This window comes from Phycodurus eques, chromosome 22 (genome assembly GCF_024500275.1).
Source record: "Phycodurus eques isolate BA_2022a chromosome 22, UOR_Pequ_1.1, whole genome shotgun sequence".
Taxonomy (NCBI): Eukaryota; Metazoa; Chordata; class Actinopteri; order Syngnathiformes; family Syngnathidae; genus Phycodurus; species Phycodurus eques.
Genome location: NC_084546.1, coordinates 5758736 through 5780800, shown reverse-complemented (window position 1 = coordinate 5780800; position 22065 = coordinate 5758736). Strand labels below are relative to the sequence as shown.

General features: G+C 48.6%; 4 protein-coding genes across 17 annotated transcripts; all 4 read left to right on the top strand.

Moving 5' to 3' along the window:
- Positions 1–594: 594 nt before the first annotated feature.
- On the top strand, positions 595–6610 carry hcfc2 (host cell factor C2). Of its 3 annotated transcripts, XM_061667682.1 has the most exons (16): positions 595–796; positions 1415–1563; positions 1635–1795; positions 2472–2674; positions 2753–2837; positions 3416–3519; positions 3594–3806; positions 3880–4044; positions 4257–4321; positions 4402–4495; positions 4595–4614; positions 4683–4775; positions 4853–5044; positions 5332–5629; positions 6019–6079; positions 6143–6610. In XM_061667682.1, the coding sequence occupies exons 1-16, from the start codon at positions 637–639 to the stop codon at positions 6150–6152; spliced, it is 2073 nt and encodes a 690-aa protein (XP_061523666.1). In that variant the 5' UTR covers positions 595–636; the 3' UTR covers positions 6153–6610. The 3 variants fall into 3 exon arrangements, with proteins under 3 accessions (XP_061523666.1, XP_061523665.1, XP_061523667.1); XM_061667681.1 differs by having other exon boundaries at positions 4402–4614; XM_061667683.1 differs by lacking the exon at positions 595–796 and adding an exon at positions 893–989 and having other exon boundaries at positions 4402–4614.
- Positions 6611–7407: 797 nt separating this feature from the next.
- On the top strand, positions 7408–9643 carry LOC133397275 (centrosomal protein of 83 kDa-like). Of its 2 annotated transcripts, XM_061667965.1 has the most exons (7): positions 7408–7597; positions 7739–7877; positions 8189–8281; positions 8644–8775; positions 8879–9130; positions 9198–9330; positions 9539–9623. In XM_061667965.1, exons 1-6 carry the CDS (start codon positions 7470–7472, stop codon positions 9300–9302), a joined length of 849 nt encoding a protein of 282 aa, XP_061523949.1. In that variant the 5' UTR covers positions 7408–7469; the 3' UTR covers positions 9303–9330; positions 9539–9623. The 2 variants fall into 2 exon arrangements, with proteins under 2 accessions (XP_061523949.1, XP_061523948.1); XM_061667964.1 differs by having other exon boundaries at positions 8879–9330; positions 9539–9643.
- LOC133397276 (centrosomal protein of 83 kDa-like) lies at positions 9571–10740 on the top strand. The gene is made up of 5 exons (XM_061667966.1): positions 9571–9653; positions 9768–9912; positions 10004–10153; positions 10271–10331; positions 10413–10740. Exons 2-5 carry the CDS (start codon positions 9800–9802, stop codon positions 10593–10595), a joined length of 507 nt encoding a protein of 168 aa, XP_061523950.1. The 5' UTR covers positions 9571–9653; positions 9768–9799; the 3' UTR covers positions 10596–10740.
- A 1289-nt stretch (positions 10741–12029) lies between these two features.
- Positions 12030–21860, top strand: LOC133397274 (centrosomal protein of 83 kDa-like). Of its 11 annotated transcripts, none has more exons than XM_061667958.1 (23): positions 12030–12182; positions 13277–13439; positions 13513–13651; positions 13807–13899; positions 14580–14711; positions 14787–15038; positions 15311–15442; positions 16113–16227; positions 16365–16509; positions 16585–16734; positions 16844–16919; positions 17013–17170; positions 17335–17464; positions 17599–17702; positions 17771–17951; positions 18028–18125; positions 18828–19510; positions 19604–19662; positions 19734–19788; positions 19896–20982; positions 21086–21146; positions 21231–21696; positions 21759–21860. In XM_061667958.1, exons 1-17 carry the CDS (start codon positions 12116–12118, stop codon positions 19123–19125), a joined length of 2433 nt encoding a protein of 810 aa, XP_061523942.1. In that variant the 5' UTR covers positions 12030–12115; the 3' UTR covers positions 19126–19510; positions 19604–19662; positions 19734–19788; positions 19896–20982; positions 21086–21146; positions 21231–21696; positions 21759–21860. The 11 variants fall into 11 exon arrangements, with proteins under 11 accessions (XP_061523942.1, XP_061523938.1, XP_061523939.1 ...); XM_061667954.1 differs by having other exon boundaries at positions 19604–20982; positions 21231–21365; positions 21447–21482; positions 21619–21696; XM_061667955.1 differs by having other exon boundaries at positions 18828–19135; positions 19336–19510; positions 19604–20982.
- Positions 21861–22065: the final 205 nt, after the last annotated feature.

Below are 22065 nucleotides of genomic sequence, written 5' to 3'. Positions count from 1 at the left end.
ACGAGTGCTTGAAAACGTAAAATGTTGCAGTGATTTTTTTGTGTACATCATGTAAAATAAAAATAAAAACTGCTCACTGATTTACTACAGCAGCTTCCACAACACACGTGTGATGATTGCAACGGCCTCAACATAAAACTACAAGAATAAATATACAGTACGTGAAAGAGAAAGTCAATAAAAGCAATTGTACGTGTGGAGATGTGAGTGGCAGTGACGCCGGGCGGCCACACGGTGGTGCGGCCGAGGCGATAAAGAATGGGCATTACTTGCAGGATCCAATAGAGGGCGCTAGTCGAAGATGTCCACTATTAGTGTTTGAACCATCCAATAGAGGGCGCTAGTCGAAGATGTCCACTATTAGTGTTTGAACCATGAAAGTTTTTGTGGCTGTAAAACAACAAAGAATCGGATTTTAATTAAAACAAAAAAGATTTTTAGTCCGTCTGTGTTTTTTTTTTATTGATGTCCTTTATTCCAAAGCCTGTCAAATCGAATGCAAGTTCTGTATGCGGAACAATAACAACGAGGAGATGTCTGTCTGTTGAATATAAAGCTCTTTGGACACACTTCCGGTCGTCTCCTTCGCTTTGAACCGTCAACAAGCGCCAAAGTTGAACCTCGTCACAGAGGAAAATGACCGCCGAAGAGCCCCAATGGCGAAAAGTCCCTTCGGTTACGGGCGTAATACCGCGTTCCAGGCACGGACACCGGGCGGTGGCCATCCGGGAGCTGATTGTCGTGTTTGGCGGCGGAAACGAGGGGATAGCAGAGGACCTCCATGTTTACAACACTGGTACGCTATCATTAGCTGGCGGCTAATGTTTTTAGCATTAGCCGTTGCGAAAGCTGTCACCGACGGCAAACTGTTGGCTTTCGATTTTCTAGTTAAAGTCCCGCCCGCTGTACTAAAACGGACTATTGAATTTAGAGTTGTGGATATTCAAGCGGAACCGGTAAGCTCGCTGCAGTATGTCCTGATGCGGACGGTAAGTCAAGTTGACGTAACAAAGTACAAGTTACTTTTTCATGTATTGAAGTTGATTTTTCCCAATATATTTAGTTTAGTTTTTTTTTTTTTTTTTTTTTTTTTACTGACGACTTTCCAACAAGTTAAACATATTTCACGTCGGACTTTGCTTAAATACCGTAAATTAACAAGTGGTAACAGCCTTCATAAGCGCATAAATGGTATTTGACGTCACATCCATCAGAATCATCTTTATTTGCCAAGTATGTCCAAAAAACACACAAGGAATTTGTCTCCGGTAGTTGGAGCCGCTCTCGTACGACAACAGACAGTCAATTGACAGAGAACACTTTTGAGACATAAAGACATTGACAAAAAAAATGAGCAATAAAGGGTTGCTAGTTGTCTGGTATCAGTGTTATAAAGTAGTGACATTTCTTGTAGTTTCGAAGCAGTGGTTTCTGCCGGCGGTGAGAGGAGACATCCCACCCGGTTGCGCCGCCCACGGCTTAGTCTGCGAGGGCACTCGCATCCTGGTCTTCGGCGGCATGGTGGAGTATGGCAAATACTCCAACAACCTCTATGAACTTCAGGTAATGCTTTTCGAGTCACCTGTTTCTAATGATACACATACCAACGTATTGTTCCCGATTTGATGGTCCAGGCTAGTCGCTGGCTTTGGAAGAAGCTGAAGCCCCGAGCGCCCAAGAACGGTTTGCCCCCGTGCCCTCGTATCGGGCACAGTTTCACCCTGGTGGGTAGCAGGTGCTACGTGTTCGGAGGGCTGGCCAACGTCAGCGAGGACCCCAACGGCAATGTCCCACGGTAAGTAGAAGGACGAGCACGTAGGCTCGGGCTTGTTTTAAGGCTATCTTTAGCCGTAAAATAAAGTCCAAGATCATTTTTTTCACCCTTTGCTTTTAGAAAAAACAAGTTTTGCTCTTTGGGTTTTTGGCCCTTCTGGATATGCTTTTTTTTCCCAAAGAAACTTTAAAATCGTTTTGCTTGTTTTCTTATCATCAACTTCCAGATAAATCGATAAACAGATACATTTTATTGACAGTGATATTGATACAGTAATACATTATCCAGTGCACACATGTTCAGTGGATGAAACTTTTTTTATGCATATTATTGCACATTGAAAGTCAAATTTGAAATGAGTGTAAAAACTGAGCACAAGAGTACAAATTGAGAGGTATAAGCGTGGCTGGTGAAACAATGAAACAAAATAGTACGACATGATGTGTTAAAATGCACAGTATTAAAAGACCGTAAGTGATTCCTGTCAGAGGGAAAAAAAACTCCCGTTTGTCAACATATCCTTAACCAATGACGAAAGGTTCAACAATTTAACATCTCAAAAATGAGCTATCAAACTGCTTATGTGAACTAGCTACTATCAGTTAACTTAACAACTCGTTTGCAATAACAGCGCTCGCCAAATAAATCCAGCCTTACAATAAAGCCACGCGCAACGAGCTGCGCTTTGCTATGGCAGGTATATGGACGACATGTACGAGTTGGAGCTGCAGTCCGTATCGGGGGCCAGAGGCTGGAGCATCCCGGAGACAAAAGGCGGCGGTCCTTCGGCACGGGAGTCGCACAGCGCCGTCGCCTACACCGGTCTGGGCTCGCCGAAGCTCTTTATCTTTGGAGGGATGCAAGGCAGCCGATTAGATGACCTCTGGCAGCTTGACCTCAGTAGGACGTCGGACACGTATAAGTAACTCATACAAAGTATACGTGTATCGCGTGACACAATCGCTCTGTCTCCCTCAGGCACAATGGTGTGGTCAACGCCCGAGACGAGGGGTTCCGTGCCACTACCCAGGAGCCTTCACTCTGCCAATGTGATCGGACACAAGTAAGAGATTTCTGTGTTTCAGTTGTGATGAATCTCCAATATAATGAGGATCATCTGATGTGTATTTATTTCGCTTTCCAAATGGTCGTATTCTAGTAATTATCGCTTTCCAAAAAAAAAAAAAAACCTCGTTAGCCTCAAAGGATAGCTGTGTAGGTCATCTTTGGTCTTTTCTTGGGAGGGAAAAAAAAGGAGGGCGGGGTGTACGTTGTAATTTTTTAAAAACGGGCTCGGGCAGTTATGTTGTTAGGCTAAGGACTTGTACGGTTATTTATTTGAATCTTTCATCCAAGGCTGGGCAAATTGTGGCCTCTGTATCAATCATTGTCATGTATCCTTTAATATGTGATGATAATAATGTTTATCGTTGAACTTAACTGTTTTTACCACATTTACACGAATGTCCTGGCCCATCTGGCACCTGAGCCAAAAACGTCCGGTGCGCACAGGAAGCATATTTTATTGTTATTTTCCCCCATGTCCCTTTAGGGTCTCCGTAGCGCGGCACTTTGTGCTGCGTTTTTACTTTGAAAGGTGCCGTACGAAGTGACGGATTGACGAGTTTCTTGCGCCCGCAGGATGTTCGTCTTCGGCGGCTGGATTCCCGTTCCGGAGTCAGAGAAGCGAAACGGCGCGGGGATTAAATGGATTTGCACTAACTCCTTATGTGCGCTTGACTTGGGTCAGTGCTTCTCGGTGCATTTTCGTTCGAAGCGTCTCGCGGCGCAGGCGATGACCTGCAAGCCTCTCTCCCAGACACTATGAGCTGGCAGAACCTGGGCCCAGAGTACGACGACGTCGGCTCCCGGCCGCAGAGCCGTGACGACCACGACGCCGGCGGGCCCAAAGCCCGGGCCGGCCACTGCGCCGCCGCCGTCGGATCCAGGCTCTACGTTTGGAGCGGCCGAGACGGTTACCATAAGAACCTCTACCAAGTGTGCCGCAAGGACCTTTGGTACCTGGAGACAGGTGAGAAGCGGACGGTTTCAAGTTTGACGGAATCGGATGCGCGATATCGGGTTTTTCGTCTCTCTTCTTTCAGATCGACCGGGCCCCGCAGACGCGGTGACGCTCGTCAAATACACCGTGGGCACGCTCCACGTGGCCTGGCGCCCCCTGTCGGGAGCTGACCGTTACATCCTCCAGATTCAGCCCGTCTGTCCTCAAGCCAAACAGGATTTGAAGTCAACAGACACAGAGACAAAAGGTACACGGAGACCAAGTTTCAATCACCTAAGTGGTATTTGCGGATAAGTACGCTACTCACCAAAATGTAAGGATATTTTGCATTCACGTTCACCGACTACTGCATTTTAGGTTCATCCTGAAATTTCACTGGAAAGCCGAATAATAGCCCTAAGTTTTTCGGAGCAGCGTATATAGAGTGCTAAATATTTTCTTTCACGGAAATTCCCTCAGATTCCCACCCCTTCGACCTCGCGAGCGAACGCAACAACGGAGAACAAGAGAACGCGTCGGCCCAGGTACGCGATCCTCCTCTAAAGCAAAGACGACTTCAGCTGTATCGTTATAATTGTGTACACGTCACGGGTTGGGATTCCAGGACGGTTCAAAGCGGCGCAACGATCTGACGAACTCATCCGATAGCTCGCAAGAAGGGGGACGGGGTTCGTCAAGCTCAGCTCGCCGTCAGCGGGGTAAATCTGACGCTCACGCTCCTAAAAACGAGTCAACCGAAACTGTGACTCATTCACAGCGTCTCTTTGCTTTCATTTGCGCCCCGCCCCGACATCTAGCCGAGAACACCGCAGATCAGGTAAGCTAGTTTCCCGTGGCTTTTATTTTGCGAGCGCGTAAGTCTAATTACAGTCGGCCATCGTGCAGGATCCGGAGGGAGCCGCGTGGTTTGACGTCGGTGTGTTCAGAAGCCTCTTTTCTGAGGTCCAGCACTACTATCTGCCTTCCGTCACCAAAGAGGTCAACGACGATCCACTTTTGGCGTCCGCTCAGAGAACAGTCTGTTGACGGATTGTCGGTCCTTTCGGCCCTTCCAGCGTCAGAGGAAGGTGCCGGGTCCTGACGACTACCGGGACAGAGAGAAGAAGGAGCTGGATCCGGGCCGGAGTTACCGCTTCAGAGTGGCGGGCGTCAATTGCTTCGGCCAAGGAGACTTCGGCCAGGTCGGCGAGTTCAAGACGTGCCAACCCGGCTTCCCCGGAGCGCCCTCGGCCGTCAAGATCACCAAGGTAGCGCGTTTATGACCGTGAACAACAGTAGGAAAGAAAAAGAAGTGACGTGAGGCGAGGAAGCAGCTTGTATCGCGCCAAGACGCACATGTCACAAAAAGTCTATTTATTGAAATAATGAGGATTTTGTCTCACTTGACGTGAAATGTATTTCCAGGCATGTGTTTAAAAAGTGTCTTTTACGAAGTGCTTTTATACGGTGTGCCTATATGGCAATTGTTCAAGTTTTTCGGTTGGGAGCGGAACGTTCACCGTTGTTATAATATCGTTTTGTTCATCGAACGCAGGCTCACGATTTAGTCCACATCACATGGGAAGCTCCTACATCTCCATCTGGCCGGATCTCGGAATATTCCATGTACATGGCGGTGAAGAAGAGCCGCTCGTCCGGCTCGGAAGGCCCCGGCCAACTGGCGTTCATCCGAATCTACCGCGGCGTCAAGATGTTCTGCACGGTCGGCTCTAACCACCTGGTCAACGCGCACCTGGACCGCTCCGCCTCCAACCGGCCGGCGCTCGTGTTCCGCATCGCCGCCAAGAACGAGCAGGGCTACGGCCCGGCGACGCAGATCCGCTGGATTCAAGGTCGGCGGCCTACGCGCCCATCGAGCGTATCGAGTAAAACCGGTATACGCGCGAGCTCGTTCCGCATCCGGCGACACGGGTAAAAGCACTTCCTCCGGCTCCGGCGAATGGGGAAGAGGACCGTTGAAAAGCACACGTAGGAACGTCTACAATGTCTTTTTTAAAACACAAGACGACACCACAGCGCCACCGAAGATGACAGTAGACGGTGTTTGCACGTATCGTATCACATTTGTAGGAATATATATACGCGTACATGTATTGAACTTTTGTCCGAAGACACCAGAGATAAAGAAAACAACATTTTAGCAAGCGCGGCTTCAAACAATCACGTCTTCTCTCCCGTTTTGCGCGTCGGTCACGTCACCTCCTGTTTTCATTCTTTATAGACGCTTTCAAAGCGCGAGGCGAATCCAAGGCGGACGGCGATGAGTTGGACGATGGCGACAGGTGAAAGAAGAAACCGCACGCGCGCTTTCTTGTTGCGTTTTTGATCATGAAACTCTTTTACAGCTCCAGCTGAAAGCGAGAGACGAATAAGGCTGCGCTCTGGCAATCAAGCAATACACACCAGTGAATTACGCGTACAATATGAAATATTTTCGTTTTGATAATTTATCTATTTAAAAATGCTGTTGATATTTTGAAAAAGAGACCACTGTTGTTTTATAGCTTCATTCAAACAAATATTTTGAAACATACACTACTTTTGTTTCAAACAAAAACCAGACACATTATTGTATGCCGGCTGCATTTTTTTTAGGTACCATGTTTTTTCGGCCTAAAGGCAGAGACCATTTCAAGTTCGATGGAATCGAATGTAAGCTGTAACATTTTTGTGTGCGCATAGATGAATTTGTATAGTTTTTCAATCCATATAATGTCTTGTAATAATGTGAATTTGTTTGACGTGATGTTTGGAGACTTGCACTGTAAGTTGCTGTTGCCGCTTATTATGATTTCCATTAAACCTTTATTCTATTTTGGTGTCCATGTTTCATTTAGAATCATTATACCGCTCAGGAATTGGAACAATAGCACAACAGTGGAATAAATGTTTCGATTTTTGATTTTCTTTTTAATTGAGTGTTTTGTTTTTTTTAAAAATTCCCCCCCCCCCCCCACAGAAAAATTAGTAAACAGGTGTTGGCCAAGCTAATTTGGTCAGGTGAGTACATTGTAGCACAGTGGAACGTTTTAGTTTGATTTTGACTTCTCAAATTTAACGATTTACAAAAAATAATAAAATCAAAGTCCTCACAACTGTATAATAAGAGAAAGTAGAGCAGAATGAGTTGTTAATTAGCAACTAACGTCGATACGACGGAAGATAGCATGTAATTACGTCGTGACCAAAACAGCCTGCGCTTTCGTCTTAATACTGAATTTATTTTGAATTTCGTGGATCGTCGTTGCTTTAGTTCAACGATTTGTTGCTGGTCAATCGATCACTTGTAATTATACACGCAAGTTAGAAGCTGATTGAGCACCGGCGAGTGAGTGTTGCGTTCAAGAGCTCCAAAGTCGTTTCCCACCACCCGAACATGCGTGTTTTACTGAATTGTCATACGTTATGGCATTTGTTAAGCAGTTATTAATAATATTATCGTTTGTTTCGGTTACTTTTGAACATCTCGCACTTGGGGCATATAAAGTCGAATTTTGGGAATTCCCATTTGGGAGAAGGTGTTAAATGCAGCACTGTTTGTGATGTCATGCCTCTTATCCTATGTGACGTAAAAAAAACAAAAAACAGTTGCGCTTTGATTTGTGGACACGAAACATACCGAGCTGCATTAGCTTGCTTCCGCCGGCTGTATATGTCAACAGGTGGGACAAGATGGAGCCTTCCAACCTGCCAGTGGTGCTCGGGGCAGGGATGGAGCTGCAGCACATGCTGACCGACCTTCAGAGCAAGTGCCAAACCTATAAATCGAATTACAACCTACTCAAGATCGAACATTCCAGGTACAGTTTCCATTTGATAATAACTTTAAAGCAGAGGTCCCCCATCATTTTGCAGACCCCCACATCCGTGGTTCACGGTCTCCAGTTTTAAGAAGCACTGGTTTACACTATCAAATAGGATGTTTTATTTTTTTTTTGTAGTTTGCAGGATGAGCTATCGCATATTCAGGGGGAAGTGAAGCGTCTCCAAGGCCAGCAGGAGAAGCTGCAGTCACAGCTGGCTGAGCGGTCGAGAGAAGTTATTGAGAAGAAAAGGGAGGCAGAGGAGCTTCGCCTGCAGGTAAATCAAACTGAAAAAAGGCACATTTTGGAGGATTTACATACAGAGTAACGTCTTTTCCACGAAAGAGCAGACAGGCCATCAAAGGTCAGCAATGAAAAGGTTAGCGATTAGGCTTAACAGTGAGATGCAATGAATTATTACATACAGTCACAGTTGTTCTTTTTCACATCGGTTTAGTTTGTCATCTTGTTTTGTTTTGTTTTACCTCACGCCCCCTGTGTCCCCCCCACACACACTATGTATTGGGAAAAAGTGTGAGTGTGACTGAATTGAATATCCGGAAGCAACTAAATCTGCCCGAATGGCAGGTGATGACTCCGAAGCGTCTGGATTTGCTCAGGGCTCAAGTGCAGCAGGACTTGGAGGCTCCGGTCAGAGAGCGTTTCAACAAACTGGAAGAGGTCAGCCTACTTCTCGCCAAACTGTGTTGGCGTACCGCTAAGTGAAAATACACGCTACGGTTTGTTTTCTGACAGCGAGGTATCGCAGCACACGTGTAGTACCGGTGCAACTCTACGCTTTTGTGTTGAAACGCCACCGTAAATATCAGTTTTACAGATGCCAAGTAGCGGTGTAGCGGTAATAGATTGTGATAATAAGTACGCAGATGAGTGTACGTAGGCCGCCACGTATTAGATATGACTGACCATAATAAACCGGGCACGTTCTCATCAGCTAACGACAGAACCGAAGAGTTGGAAAAACAAATCCGATTGAAACGTGTCATCTGTTTTTCTCCTATCGGGTGTCGCCACGTACTTAGGAGGCCGAGAAGTACAGGTCCGAGTTCAACAAGCTGCGCTACGCCTTCACTGTGCTCAATTCTCAGTTTGAACACCAAAAGGAGGAACACGTCGGCGTGCTGGAGGAGCAGAAGATGCGCTACGAGGTGGAGGTGAGTTGCTGCGTGGAACCCAGCGGATCACAAGTGTCTTTTTTTTATGACTATTTTTTGAAACGGTGACGAAGTACGTCAAGTATAACACGCATCTTGTTAGATTGCTCATCTGAAGAAAGACAAGGAGAACCTGGTGGCCCGGTACCATACTGCGGATCCACTGTACGAAAGGAAACAAGTGGAGCTTCTGCTCAAGGAGAAAGCGCAGCTCACCGTGTGGCTGAAGGGCCTGCAGGCCGAGGTGGACGAGTCGCAGGCCAAGAAGGACGATTCCGACCAGCGGGTGGAGAACATTCAGCTGTGCCAGAACAGACGGCTCACGGAATCCCAGGCCGCCGTGAAGTCTCTGGAGGTGAGACGTCCAGCGTCCCGCCAGTCGGACGGGACGGAGGTCGGTTTTAATTTGAAGCCGTTCGCAGTCGGAGCTCCGGTGCGCAGTTCCTACGACTGGAGCGCGCGGACGGCGAGCTTCAGCTCAGCCAGGAGCAGAACAGCCAGCTCGCCGGACAGCTGCACAAGACTAAAAAAGAAGGGAACTCCCTCGCCTGTCAGGTGAGCGAGTCACTGAAAACATCAACAACAAAGCAAAAGCCCCAAGTTTGTATCGAGATGAAACATTTGTCAGCTTGTAAAACGAATCCGCATCCCTGTCCTCGCCTAAGTGGAGCAGCGGAGGGGGCCGGCGCCAACACGGTTTAGAAAGACGGACGACACAGCAAATGTTTGTCACCCCGGTGTTGTCTTTTTGATCAAATGTCAGATCGAAAGCCTGAAGCTGTCACACAAGACCGAGGTGGACAACGTCAAACTGGAGTTCACCCGCTCGAAAGGCGAGGCGGAGAGGGAGTGCGACGCATTGCGGGTGCAGAACGAAAGTAGGTTTACTTTATTCATCGCAAGATCCGAAATTCTGTTAATGACTGAAAAGCGGCGTTCATTTTCGGTACGAGCGGCCTGCCAGGCGAACTACATCAACGATGTTGTTTCAGGTGTGAAAGCAGAGGTGGCGGTTCTCAAGGAAATGCTGGAGCGACACAACGAGGTCCTTGTGGAGAAAGAGATGGCGATGGTCAGGAAGGTGAAGTGCGTGTGTGACGAGGAAATGTACAAGACAAGTGTGTTGCTGGAGGAAAAGTGAGCAAACCCGGGCAAAGGAAAATGATGTCGTGATTGAAGTCAAAACGGATGATAGGAAATTCCTCGTGTTTTTGTCTCTCTCCGCGAGGCTGGAGTTGGAGCAACGTCTGACGGAGTTGGAACAACAGAAGGTCACGCGGGAAATCGACGCGCGAGCCCAGAAAGACGAGTGGCAGGGAAAACTTCGGATGGCCCTCCAAGGAGAGGAGTCTGTCCGTAAAGAGCTGCAAGGCCTGAAGTGGGGTTTTAAATTTTTTTTTACTCTCCATACTCAGCTCAATTATTTTCCACTTCACTTTTTAGCCATGGAAAAAAAAGTCCTACTTGACCGAGCGTCAAACATTGTGTGTGTCAGAACCAAATCGAAGCAAGAAAGTGCTCAGCTGGAGGAGACGGAGAGACGGAAAGCAGAGGAAGTAGGTAGACAGGCCCTCGTTTGGAGGGAGTCACGGGGGAAAATAATGGTGGGCTCAGCTTTGAACGTGTATTTTTTTCAGAAAAACCAAGAACTGCGCGTCCACCTGGCGACGTTGTCGCGGTCCGAAGCCGAGCTGATAGAAGCAAACGAACGTCTGAGGGAAAAACTGGACGTCTTGAGGGAGGAGAAGATTCGTCGCGGGGCAGAGAGGTACAAGCGGCGGCTCGTTCGCCCTTACACGGACGAGCGTGTCATTCGATGAAAATCCCACAAAGTCTCCCCCCCTTTTTTTGTTCCGCACCTGTTCCTCCTCCAGGTTGGCGGAGGTCAGTAAGGAGCGAGAGGCCAAGCTGGAAGGTAAATACTCCCAGCTCAAAGACAAACTGCAGAGGGCAGCGTCTGCGGAGAAGAAGGTGCTTTTTCTATCGCTAGCCATGCAGAAAGTAATGAGAACGTGTGCTCCCAGTGCAGTACAGACACAATTTGTGTGGTTTTGTGCAGCGGCGAGACCTGGAGGAGAAAAAAGAGCAGAGGTCGCACAGTACAATCCAACTGCTGAGGGAGCAAATAGACAATCTCAAACAGAACGACGCTTCAGCCCGCAAGTGAGTCTGACGGGCTTCTATTGCTACAATAATATATTTAGAAATGGGATTAAATGCTATTGTGAAAATTGTGAAAACTACTGACAACATAACTTCCACAATTGTAATATTGCCGTTTAGAGCAGTCATTGTCAAAGTGTGGCGCGAGTACGTACTCGAAAGAATCACAAATGAAATAGAAAGCAACAAATTAAAACATGCAATAAAATCTAACATATTAGAATGAGGCGCGTGGCTACACATAAAACTTTTGAAGGTTTAATTAAAAAAAATATATAATTAAGTCACGTACAGTACATTGTTTTACTTTGAAAGTTTCTTTTTTCAGAACAGTTGTATTTAACGTCTAAGTACAATACATTTGCTTTTAATCTTTAAGAAGTGTGTTTTTTTTTTTAAAGTAAAAAAATAAAAGCCTTCTGTGCAATATTATTTAAGTACAGATTTTCCTTTTCCGAGTGTTCATGTTCAAACTAGCCTTAATGTTTCTTTGGCTTAAAATAATAAATATGCTTACATGGAATAAAAACATCTGCCTCATTTTTGAAGGAGACTGGACTATTACATTCCTGTGTTTAAGGTCGGCCATTATGGCGGTACTTGGATAGCTAAGTGTTTTTGGTGTCAAAAGGTTTTGAATGATAATTTTTTTGTAGAAAAAGAAATTTTTTTGTTGGGGGGTGTTTCTTCAGAGTTTTTTTTCCATAGCTGTTTGTAGTACTATAGAATATTTTAAAATGACATGTGGCTTATTATTGGCACACCATCTATTCAGTAATGTGATTTCAACCCAATTGCGATGAACCTCCGCAGAAGGTTGATGGACTATCAGCAGCGCCACAACGAGTTCCGGCGCCTCCTGATGTGCAACGACGGTTCTTACGGCGGCGGCGCGGCCCGAATCACCTCGGCGTCCCGGCCCGCCCCCTTCCCGGGCTCCGAGATGATGCCGTCCGACGCGCAAGTAGGCTGTGATCCACGGCTCATTTTAGTGTCTTACTGTTAATATTCAGACTACGCTTTCATGCAACATTCATGGCTCGTGATGAAGAAGAAAAAAATACTGATGTCCTGTGTGCATGTAGGAGGAGGAGGAGGACCAGAGAGAAATAGCCCTACTACGTCAGAGGGTGGGTGACCTGGAAAAAGTCCAGCAGCGGCAGATGGAAGAACTGGGATGCGTGGAGCAGAAGGAGCGGGACAAGGGCTCCCTATGCTGATGTTCAACTTTTCCACCTTTACAAGTGCGTGAGGAGATAATAGTTGTGAATTGTAAAAAGTTAAAAACATCCCAAAAAGTACATTGTTCATTTTGGAACACACTGTTTCCATTGCAAAGCTCATACGTTCCACGAGACGGCGATATTGCAATTTCAGACACCACCCAGAAGCTTCACAAAGGGCTGCATCTCCCATGATCCTCCAGTTTGTAGTTTTCAAATGCGCTAGCTACCTAGCTAATAAGCTAGCGAATCGACTATGAGACAACTTTGTAAACAAAGGGAATTATAAGTGCATTTGTTTCCTTTTCAACACAGAAATCAAACAGTAAGTCCGTAGTTCCCTTTTGTTTGAGGGCCTGAATGTTCTCATCATGACTTTGCGCAAAAGTTATCGACTCGGTGACCGTAGCTCGGGAAGAGGCGTGCGGGTAGAAACTGGAGTAGTTTGGTTTGTTATCGGCAAGTTCCTGACAAATTGTCATCAGTATTTGGAGTTGCGGAAGGGCGCCGGTCGGGTGCGGCCGGAGACAACGCGCGATGTTCGAATACTGCACGACATTTATTTAGTCCTCGTATATTGCAGTGCAAGCGTAACACAACAAAGTGTTTCACTGGAGCAACACGACTTGCACAACCATAATTATTCGTGTGCGTCGTTGTGAAAGAGCCCGACGTGAAATTGAATTTCATCTCGCGTTCTAAAACGCGAGATGAACGGTCACACACCCGAGAACGGTCACCGGCCAATCGCAGGGCACGCTCCTGGCATAAGCGCACCTATATGATGGTGCCATTTCCCTACAGTAACGAGAGGGCCTAAATCGATTCGGCGGCTGTAATCAGTCGCCGCGCACTCGTCGCGGCCCCACGACAGACGCAGCAGCCCGAGAGGGGGAGCTGACTAATCACTTGAGGTTGATTAACGGCCTCGCGCTGACAGCCAAGAGGCTGCGATTGTCTCAAATAATAGCCTGACTCTCGGCACAGCTGCCACGGAGACCGACAACACAGACGGACACACTTCAAATGCCGTATCGTCATTATGAACCAGGCGGATCGGAAGGACGCGCCCGCCCTTCGCCGGCTTCACCTACGAATCTGTACGTCCTCTCCAGACTCCCGTTACACAGGCGACATGACCTCCTCGGTCCTCCGGCAGCCTTTTCCGCCGGGAGCGAGCCCGAGCGAGACGGAGCTTCAGAAGATGCTGGTCGACGAGAGGACCAAGTGCGAACTTCATCGAGGAAACTACGAGACTCTTAAGGCCGAACACACCGGGTACGCGTGAATCCAATGGGCTGGCGTCCAACATTTGACCTGAAAATAAAAAATAATAATAATGTTTTTCTAGCTTGCAGGATGATTTCATTCAGGTACAAGAGGAGGCGAGGCATCTGCAGGCTCAGCTCGACAGGCTCCAGCTGCAGTTAGCTGAGCGCACGAGAGAAATTGTGGAAAAAAACACGGAGATGGAAGAACTCAGACTGCAGGTAAACTGAGGAACTAGCAGAAGACAAAGCCACGGCATGAGGAAATATCGGCTTGTTTCTATAAATCGGTTGAAATGCATGTTTTCTGTAATGTACAAACTGACGTGGAAATATGAAATGGCTATTTTGTTTTTTTGAAATGCCAAATATACCAGGTGATGACTCCTCAGCGTCTGGAGTTGCTCAGAGCTCAGGTGCAGCAGGAGATGGAGGGGCCAGTCCGAGCGCGCTTCGCCAGGCTGGAAGAGGTCCGTGTTAAACGGCGTCAGCGTTCAGCATGTATAGAAGGAAATGAAATATAATATTTCAATTGAAATTTCACGAAATGATTTCAATTAACGTGTGCAGCTCAGGGGTGTCAAACTTGTTTTCACGGCACTCGTCGGCCCGTTAAGATCATGTCATGTTATTGTGTACACAATTGCCAGTGCATTGAATTAAGATGTTTTTAACAGCGCATTTGCATTTAGAAGACAACCGAAACACTTTTAAGTATACAACTGTTCCGTTTATGTTAAGGAGGAATGCTTGAAATATCTGTAAGTTAAGAAAACCCCAAATTTGGGGATGGACTTCTGCCAAAATGAAAAGAAGCAATTCCTATGGCAAGAATTGTAAAATAGGCAACACGTTTACTTGAGCGGGCCACCAAAAAAAAAAAAAGATGCGGCGGTCCGGATGTGGCCTCTGGATGTTGAGTTTGGCACCTCTGCGGTATAACTACTAATAATAGGGCAATAAATCCTTTTTACACACCTCAGTCAGATGAATATTCGCATTCTCATGTTGTCGATATAACATCTACCTCGTGAAGCTCTTACCTGAAATCCGTTTGAGGAGCGAATGCAAGTCTTGGCAGCAGTGTTGTTATCGTCACTGTTTGAGCGCAGCCCTTCCTCTCGTCTCGCCGATGGGCGCTCTCGCGTAGGAGGCGGAGAAGTACAGGTCGGAGTACAACAAGTTGCGCTACGGCTACACCGTGCTCAATGCCCAGTTCGAGCACCAAAAGGAGGAACACGCCCGCGTCGCGGAGGAGCAGAGGCTACGCTACGAGGCCGAGGCGAGCGACCGCCGACAAGCCGGGGCTCTGGACAAGCGTTCTTACTCGAGATGTCCTCCTTTCTTCCCCGGTCAGATCGCTCATCTGGACAAAGACAAGGAGAACCTGTCGGCCCAGTACCAGAACGCGGACCCGCGGCGCGACAGGAAACAAACGGAGCTTCTTCTGAGGGAGAAAACGCAGCTCGCCTCGCGCCTGAAGGGTCTGCAGGCAGAGGCGGCCGAGCTGCAGGCCCAGAAGGAGCACTCGGAGCAGCGGGCCGACAACGTTCAGCGGGTTCAGAACCGGCAGATGGCGGAAGCTCAGGCTGCTCTGAAATCTCTGGAGGTCGGGCATCCGCCGTCACCCATAGATTTGACTCCTATTTGTAATTTTGTACGAGTATTAAAAAAAACAAAACAAAAAAAACAATTCCGAAACGATCAGTCAGTCATCACCTCAACGTGGTCGTTTTTGAAGCCGGGCCGAGGACAGTATTTAGGTGTTTAGTACGTGGTGTCGTTATCCGCAGAGGATGACAAAGATAATGAGCCTATTTAGCACTCAAAATAGGTTGCGTTCGTACTTCATGACTTTGTCGCCCGTCGTCACGATTGCAGGCGGAGCGTCAGTCTTTGCGGCTGCGGCTGGAGCGGACGGAGAGCGAGCTCGGTCTGAGCCACGAGCAGAGCAACGGGCTCGCCGGACAGCTGCACAAAACGGAGAAACGAGTCGACGTCCTCACCGGCCAGGTACCAGCGCCTTTCGTAACCGCCGAGCAAGCATTTCGAAAGCACGAGAGTCACGATCCGCCGATGTCTGCGACTCGGCGAGATTGGATTTAAGAATTGTTATGATATTGTGATAGATTTTTTTTCCCCCAAGGTAAGCGCGAGAGCATAGAAATTGTTAATACGGACATGGTACGTTTATGGAGTCTTTGTAAAACACAAAAGGATTTCCAAGGACTTGAATCATATTTGACAGCACACGTGAAGTCATTGATTTCTTTAGCACAGAGAGTTTGACATTGCATACAGTCACCTATACATTTCACAGTTTACGCAAGAAAAAGGACGAATCAAATCCAAATAAATGCATGAATTGCATATTTTTTTGTTTTAAAGTAGTCTTAAAATATTGAAATAAGAAGTGAAGGTAAAACATGAAAAGTTGTTATGAATTTGCTTGACAAACGGTTTGGGCGGGTAATCAAATCAAAAGATAGCAAAAGCTACGGCTAAAACGACTTGCGCTGTTTCGGCAGCAAACCGGGTAGGCCTCAATTAACACTCGTAAGTGAAGTTAGCCTTCATGCCTCAATTGCTTTGTGGCCTTTTTTTTTTGGTCCCACCTGATTGACAACAGATGATGCGAGTCGTACCCTTGTATGTTTTGCGGCGCTCCTGTTTTTTTTCTCAGATTGAAAGCCTGAAGCATTCCCACAAAATGGAGGTGGCCAGCGTTAAACTGGAGTGTACTCGCTCGAAAGGCGAGCTGGAGAGGGAGCGAGACACCCTGAAAGGGCAGTTGGAGGGTAATGTTGTTTTTTTGTTCCACTTGCTCACCGAGAAGTGAGTGACAAACACCGCTGCTCCCCACTGACCTTTCATTCATCGTTTTAGAAAAAAACCGAAACAAAAGTCGTCACAAATGTAACGTTGCGCTTGTCAGGTCTCCAGACAGACGCGGAGGTGCTCAAGCACGTCGCCGAGAGACAAAAAGAAGTTGTCGTAGAAAAGGAGAGGGAGGTGGCCAGGAAGGTGCAATCCGCTCGCGATGAGGAAATCTACAAATCGGCTGTCTTACAGGAGGAGAAGTGAGAAGGCATGATAATAGCCAAGTCAGGAGAGAACCGGGAATTGAACCTGGGCTCGGTTCTCTGTGCCGTTAGGTTGGAATTGGAGCACCGCCTTGCCGCGTTGGAGCAGCAGAGGGCGCTGCAGGACACTCAAGCGCAAGCCCAGAAAGAAGAGTGGGAAGAGCAACTCGGCACGGCCCAAAGGGGAGAGACGTCCGCGCGCAACGAACTGCAGAGCCTCAGGTCGGTCGCAACGTCACCTTTTCTGAATGTTTCGATGAATTTACCCGTCGAGTAAATTTGGAAGTTTCCCGATACCGTCGTGTATACTGACGTGTTTTGTATCCGTCAGACTTCGATTAAAGCAGCAAAGCGCTCAGCTGGAGGAGCTGGAGAGGCAGACAGTGGAGGTGTCGAGCTTGAAGCAGGTGGGACAAACCCTCATTGGAATGCCATTGTGGCTAAAGCGGCGGTCTTAGTTTGAAAGTGGTTTTGTTGTGTATTTTTTTTTCTTCGAATAGAAAACCCAGGAACTACGCGCACAGCTGAGCACGTCGTCGCGGTCTGAAGCTGAGCTGGCGGAAGCCAACCAGCGTCTGAGAGCCAAGGCGGACGGCGCGAGGGAGGAGCTGAGGGCGGCCCGAAGCCAAGCCGAGAGGAGCCAACGTGAGGCGGAGCGGTAAATAAAAGACAAGTCCAATTATGTCCGTCACCACGTTTGGAAGTTTGGTTTTTGAAAAGCTTTATCTTGGTGTCATTTTTTTAGCGGCGATGACGGTTGCGTGTAGCAGTATATGTAGACGTCGTCGCGGATCTTCACGCCATGTGTCGTTCCTCTTCCAGGCGGGCGGAGGAGAGTCAGATCGAGCGGCTGGAAGAGAAACACAAGCTGCGAGAGCGAGAGACCAAGTCGGATGAGAAATACTCTCAGCTGAAAGACAAAATGAAGAGGGCGGCGGTCGCCCAAAAGAAGGTAGCCCCCTTTATCCTTTCATTGTTAACCGGTGTGGCATTTGAGCAGGGGCGGGGGTGTGGGCTTTTCATCTACTGTATACGCCGACACAATAATCAGGGTCGCGTCTCGTGTGTGTTGTTGTTGTTGTGTAGAGAAGAAACCAGACTGACAACAAAGAGAAGAGCCTGCAGAGTAAGATCCAACTACTGAAGGCACAAATGGAGGAGCTGAAGCTGGAAGCCGCCGCAGCCAACAAGTCAGCCTCACATCCGCGAGTGGTACGTTTAGCACGGCGGCGGTAACACGAGATAATTTTATGTCCAGACGTCCGCTTCACTCCGAGGAACACGCTCAGCTCCGCAGAAAATTGCGAGAGCTCCAGCGGCGACACGGCGAGTTCCGGCGCCTCTTGCTGGGTGACCAGGGTGCCTTCGGGTTCGGCCCCGCTCTCCTCACTCCCGCACGAAACCCGATCCTCGCCAGGGACGCGGCATCGAACGTACCGGTACGTAGACACGGCGACGACGACGACGTAGCCATTGAACGGCGCGAAACAAAGAGTTCCGTGTACGTGTGTTCAGGAAGAGGAGGAGCACAGGGAGATGGTCCTGCTGTGTGAAAGGCTGGATGAGCTGGAAAGAGCACAGCAGCAACAACTGGAAGAACTGAACAGCCTCGGGTGAACGCTCTGTACTGTATTTTGGAGCGTTTTCATTGCGGTCTCTCAGGCCTTTTATTTTTGGATAATCTACATTGTTTACAATAGCTTTATATTCATTGTTTACACTCTTTGTACTGTTTACACCTTAATGTACTTGAATATCATCGTTGTGCAATGAAACACCCACATTTGACAAGGGCTAGCAATTTGCCGGAATAAACAGTGGAAAAAAGACAAAAACCTATCAACGGAAGTGCCTCTCGCGTGTGCGTCTACGCAAGCACGTATGTCGAGTCGCGGCACTAATTTGCTTTCAGTCCCAGCCGGAGACTGACGACACACCGTGAGTGTCGCGAATAGAGTCGGCGGCTTTAGAGGCAGCAGATGCGCCCGTGTCGACCTTCGCTCCAGCGCACGGGACGTGTGAACAAATGGACCGTATCTTACGGTGCGACGCGCCGCGCCTCGGGACAAGAAGACACGTTAGCGTACGTTGAGAATGTGCACGGAATCCAGTGTTCGACGAATATTGGGATGTATCGAGCGGAAGGCCCAGGAGCGAGTGTGTGCGAATTAGAGATGAGCGCTGTTGGATTATTTACATTGAGCTACAGCCATTTTACTCGCTGTGAAGTTTTTGAGTGGGACTTGACGAAGAAGAAGAAGAATCTATTATTGTGATGCATACAAAATTCATTGACTGCATTTTACCCATCACAGCGAACACATACACATTAGCGGAACACACCGGAGCAGGGGGCAGCCGAAGCGCCCGGGGAGCATTTCGGGGTATCAGTGTCGCGCTCAAGGACGCCACGGCCGTGAGTCTGGGGGATGGTCCCGTGGGGGTCTTGAACCCGGGTCCCCCACAGCGGCAGGCGACGATCTTAACCGCGGGGCCACGGCTTTCTTTCTGGGGAGAGGCCTGCGATCAGCTCAGTCGAATTTCTGGGGATCGTCGATGTCAGCCAGGATGTCCGCCTGCCTCTCGGCCTCTGAGACAGCGCCGTCCACATAACAAACATGACGTACGTTTCCCTTTGCTGTTAAATAGCTGCATAAAACAAAATAGTTTTTTGTTTTTTTTCCCCCCTTGTTGAAAATGTCACGTGTTCCATACTTATAAGTTGGGATACTATGTTTGTAAATAAGGGACCATGACAATGGAATTTGCTCGCGTGTGTGTGTGTGAAGAAAAATAGTTGTTTTATCGTCGGCAATTTGGCAGATGTTGGGATCAGGATCGTTGGTGGAGAGGAAGCAATTAAGTGCAGGCGCGCGCGCGCGGCCACTTGAGCGGGCCAAGCGATCGCACCTGCGGAGGGCGTGGCGCAGCGGATATAGGTGGCGCTTTGGCAGCTGGCCGGGATGCAGTCGGCGACGCGGTCGCCCGGGGAGCGCAGGTAAGCGGCGCGAGCTGACAGTTCAGGCTGAGGCTAAGCTTTGCGTTGTTTGCAGCTAATCGCTAAGCCTTGCAATGTGTTTCTCTTTCCCAGTTTAGCGCCGTGACCATCCCGGTTCGTGCCGACGGCACGTCTTGCGCGAAGCGAAAAAGGTGAGCTTTGACGCCCAATGGAGGGAGAGACGCAGAAGGAAGCGTTTTCTCGTTGTCTCTTTTGCTTTCAGCCGCACGAGGAGGAGTTGAACCGAAAGACGGGAGGATTCCGAGATGCTTTCCGCAGTTAAATCGGTTGAAGTTTCCGCAGTTGAATCCGGTTGCAGTGTGACTGCACAGAAGGGTAACTGGTCTCTCTCTCTCTCTCTCTCTCTCTCTGTCTGTCTTTGCAGATCGTTGACGAACTGGAGCGGAGGGACGCCCTCATGTGGGTGGAGGGCGCAACTGCAGCGTTCAGTCTCCACTGGATGTTTTGCTCTTTCTGTCTTTGCAGATCGTTGACCAACTGGAGCGGAGGGACGCCCTCCTGTGGGCGGAGGGCGCAACTGCAGCGTTCAGTCTCCATTGGCTGTTTTGCTCTCTCTCATGTCTTTGCAGATCGTTGACCAACTGGAGCGGAGGGACGCCCTCCTGTGGGCGGAGGGCGCAACTGCAGCGTTCAGTCTCCATTGGCTGTTTTGCTCTCTCATGTCTTTGCAGATCGTTGACGAACTGGAGCGGAACGGCGCCCTCCTGTGGGCGGAGGGCGCAACTGCAGCGTTTAGTCTCCACTGGCTGTTTTGCTCTCATCTGTCTTTGCAGATCGTTGACCAACTGGAGCGGAGGGACGCCCTCCTGTGAGCGGAGGGCGCAACTGCAGCGTTCAGTCTCCACTGGCTGTTTTGCTCGCTCGCTCTCTCATCTGTCTTTGCAGATCGTTGACGGAGCGGAACGGCGCCCTCCTGTGGGCGGAGGGGCAACTGCAGCGTTCCGTCTCCACTGGATGTTTTGATCTCTGTCTCGTCTGTCTGCAGATCGTTGACGAACTGGAGCGGAACGGTGCCCTCCTGTGGGCGGAGGGGCAACTGCAGCGTTCCGTCTCCACTGGATGTTTTGATCTCTGTCTCGTCTGTCTTTGCAGATCGTTGACGAACTGGAGCGGAACGGTGCCCTCCTGTGGCAAGAGGGCGCAACTGCAGCGTTCCGTCTCCACTGGATGTTTTGCTCTCTCTCTCGTCTGTCTTTGCAGATCGTTGACGAACTGGAGCGGAACGGTGCCCTCCTGTGGCAAGAGGGCGCAACTGCAGCGTTCAGTCTCCACTGGATGATGCTTTGCTCGGTGACCTCCGAGGTCGTCGAGCATGTGCCACGTTGGCAGATTGTGCTGATTTAGGGCACCTGCGGCGCCCAGGACGCAGTCTACACGAGTAGTGAGCCCATTTGGCTCTCTGTCGCTGCTTTCCACAGCGGTGTACGGGCAGGCTGGCCATCTGAGTTTGGGTTAGTTGGCCTGTCCGCTGCCTAGATTTTTGCAATTACGACGAGCAGCATTCCCTGTCAAACTAAATTGGATGGATGCATTTGTTTTGTTTTTGCTTTGTAGTGCCCTGTGGCTGAAAAGAAGTTGGAGCAGCAGCTATCAATGAGATGCACAAGATCCAGAGGTCAGCGCACACGTTTGTCTGGAAATATATTGCCATATGCACTCTGAGTCACAGCGTTAATTTAAGATTTGATTTGCCCTGCAGAGCGGTGTGAGACTTTTGACCGGAGTGGCTGCAGCGTCCGTTCCAAGATGGTGATCCTCACGAACCGCCACCTGATGTGGTTGGAAAATTGTGCTGAAGAGGCAACCTGAGGCTAAAGTGTATTTCAACAGCCATGTAAATCTGAGCTGACGCTCCAGGTTTCATTGCAAGTGTTCATGCACTTGAAAGGAATTTGAATGTGTATTTTTTTTGCAGGCTGACAACCACTTGACGAGGGCATTGAAGTTCCAAGTAAATTAGAAGAAAAGTCTCACTTCATCCAATAATGTGCATCCTCTGGCCTCGTGTTTTGAAATGGCTGTGACAGTTGTATTCCAAGTAAGTGGTGTAAGCAGGTTGTGAATTTGTAGTGGTTTTGTTTTTGCAGTTTCCTGAGGACCACTGCTGCGGTGACGTGCCCGGTTATTGTTGTCAGAGCAGGGGACAATGGGAATAGCATTGACAGGTAATTATTATTTTTTGAGGCAAATCACTGAGAAGTCATGAATTGCTCATGGTGTGTTCCAGGTTCCTGAGCCAGTGGGAGGAGAAGGCACCAGGAGAGCAGACCAGTGAGTAAATGACATGGTTGCAAACAGCATCCTTGTCATTTGCAATGTTTGTTTTGAATAAAGGTTTTTTGGAAAAAATCCTTTTTCCTGCCCCCTTTTTGTTGCTTTAGACCCTCGAAGACGTCGCAGTCGCAGTTAAAGTTTAAGTCTAAGTCGACGGTCGACTTAGACTTAGACGGAAACGGGAACGCCTCACACGTAGGCTTTTAGTGCACAAGGCTAACATAACATGATTGAATCCAAACACTACAAGTGGCTGACTT

What these genes read in the sequence shown, in the direction of transcription:
- LOC133397274 (XM_061667955.1), top strand. Translation starts at nt 12,116, where the DNA reads ATGCGTGGAGCAGAAGGAGCGGGACAAGGGCTCCCTATGCTGATGTTC. An exon ending in GGCTACGCTACGAGGCCGAG is followed by an intron (nt 14,712 to 14,786) that starts GCGAGCGACCGC and finishes TTCCCCGGTCAG; the next exon opens with ATCGCTCATCTGGACAAAGA. An exon ending in TCGACGTCCTCACCGGCCAG is followed by an intron (nt 15,443 to 16,112) that starts GTACCAGCGCCT and finishes TTTTTTTCTCAG; the next exon opens with ATTGAAAGCCTGAAGCATTC.
- LOC133397276 (XM_061667966.1), top strand. Translation starts at nt 9,800, where the DNA reads ATGCTGGAGCGACACAACGAGGTCCTTGTGGAGAAAGAGATGGCGATG. An exon ending in AGTGTGTTGCTGGAGGAAAA is followed by an intron (nt 9,913 to 10,003) that starts GTGAGCAAACCC and finishes TCTCTCCGCGAG; the next exon opens with GCTGGAGTTGGAGCAACGTC. An exon ending in AGAGACGGAAAGCAGAGGAA is followed by an intron (nt 10,332 to 10,412) that starts GTAGGTAGACAG and finishes TATTTTTTTCAG; the next exon opens with AAAAACCAAGAACTGCGCGT.
- LOC133397275 (XM_061667964.1), top strand. Translation starts at nt 7,470, where the DNA reads ATGGAGCCTTCCAACCTGCCAGTGGTGCTCGGGGCAGGGATGGAGCTG. An exon ending in CTCAAGATCGAACATTCCAG is followed by an intron (nt 7,598 to 7,738) that starts GTACAGTTTCCA and finishes TTTTTTTTGTAG; the next exon opens with TTTGCAGGATGAGCTATCGC. An exon ending in GTTTCAACAAACTGGAAGAG is followed by an intron (nt 8,282 to 8,643) that starts GTCAGCCTACTT and finishes CCACGTACTTAG; the next exon opens with GAGGCCGAGAAGTACAGGTC.
- hcfc2 (XM_061667681.1), top strand. Translation starts at nt 637, where the DNA reads ATGACCGCCGAAGAGCCCCAATGGCGAAAAGTCCCTTCGGTTACGGGC. An exon ending in AACAGACACAGAGACAAAAG is followed by an intron (nt 4,045 to 4,256) that starts GTACACGGAGAC and finishes AAATTCCCTCAG; the next exon opens with ATTCCCACCCCTTCGACCTC. An exon ending in GCAGATCCGCTGGATTCAAG is followed by an intron (nt 5,630 to 6,018) that starts GTCGGCGGCCTA and finishes CATTCTTTATAG; the next exon opens with ACGCTTTCAAAGCGCGAGGC.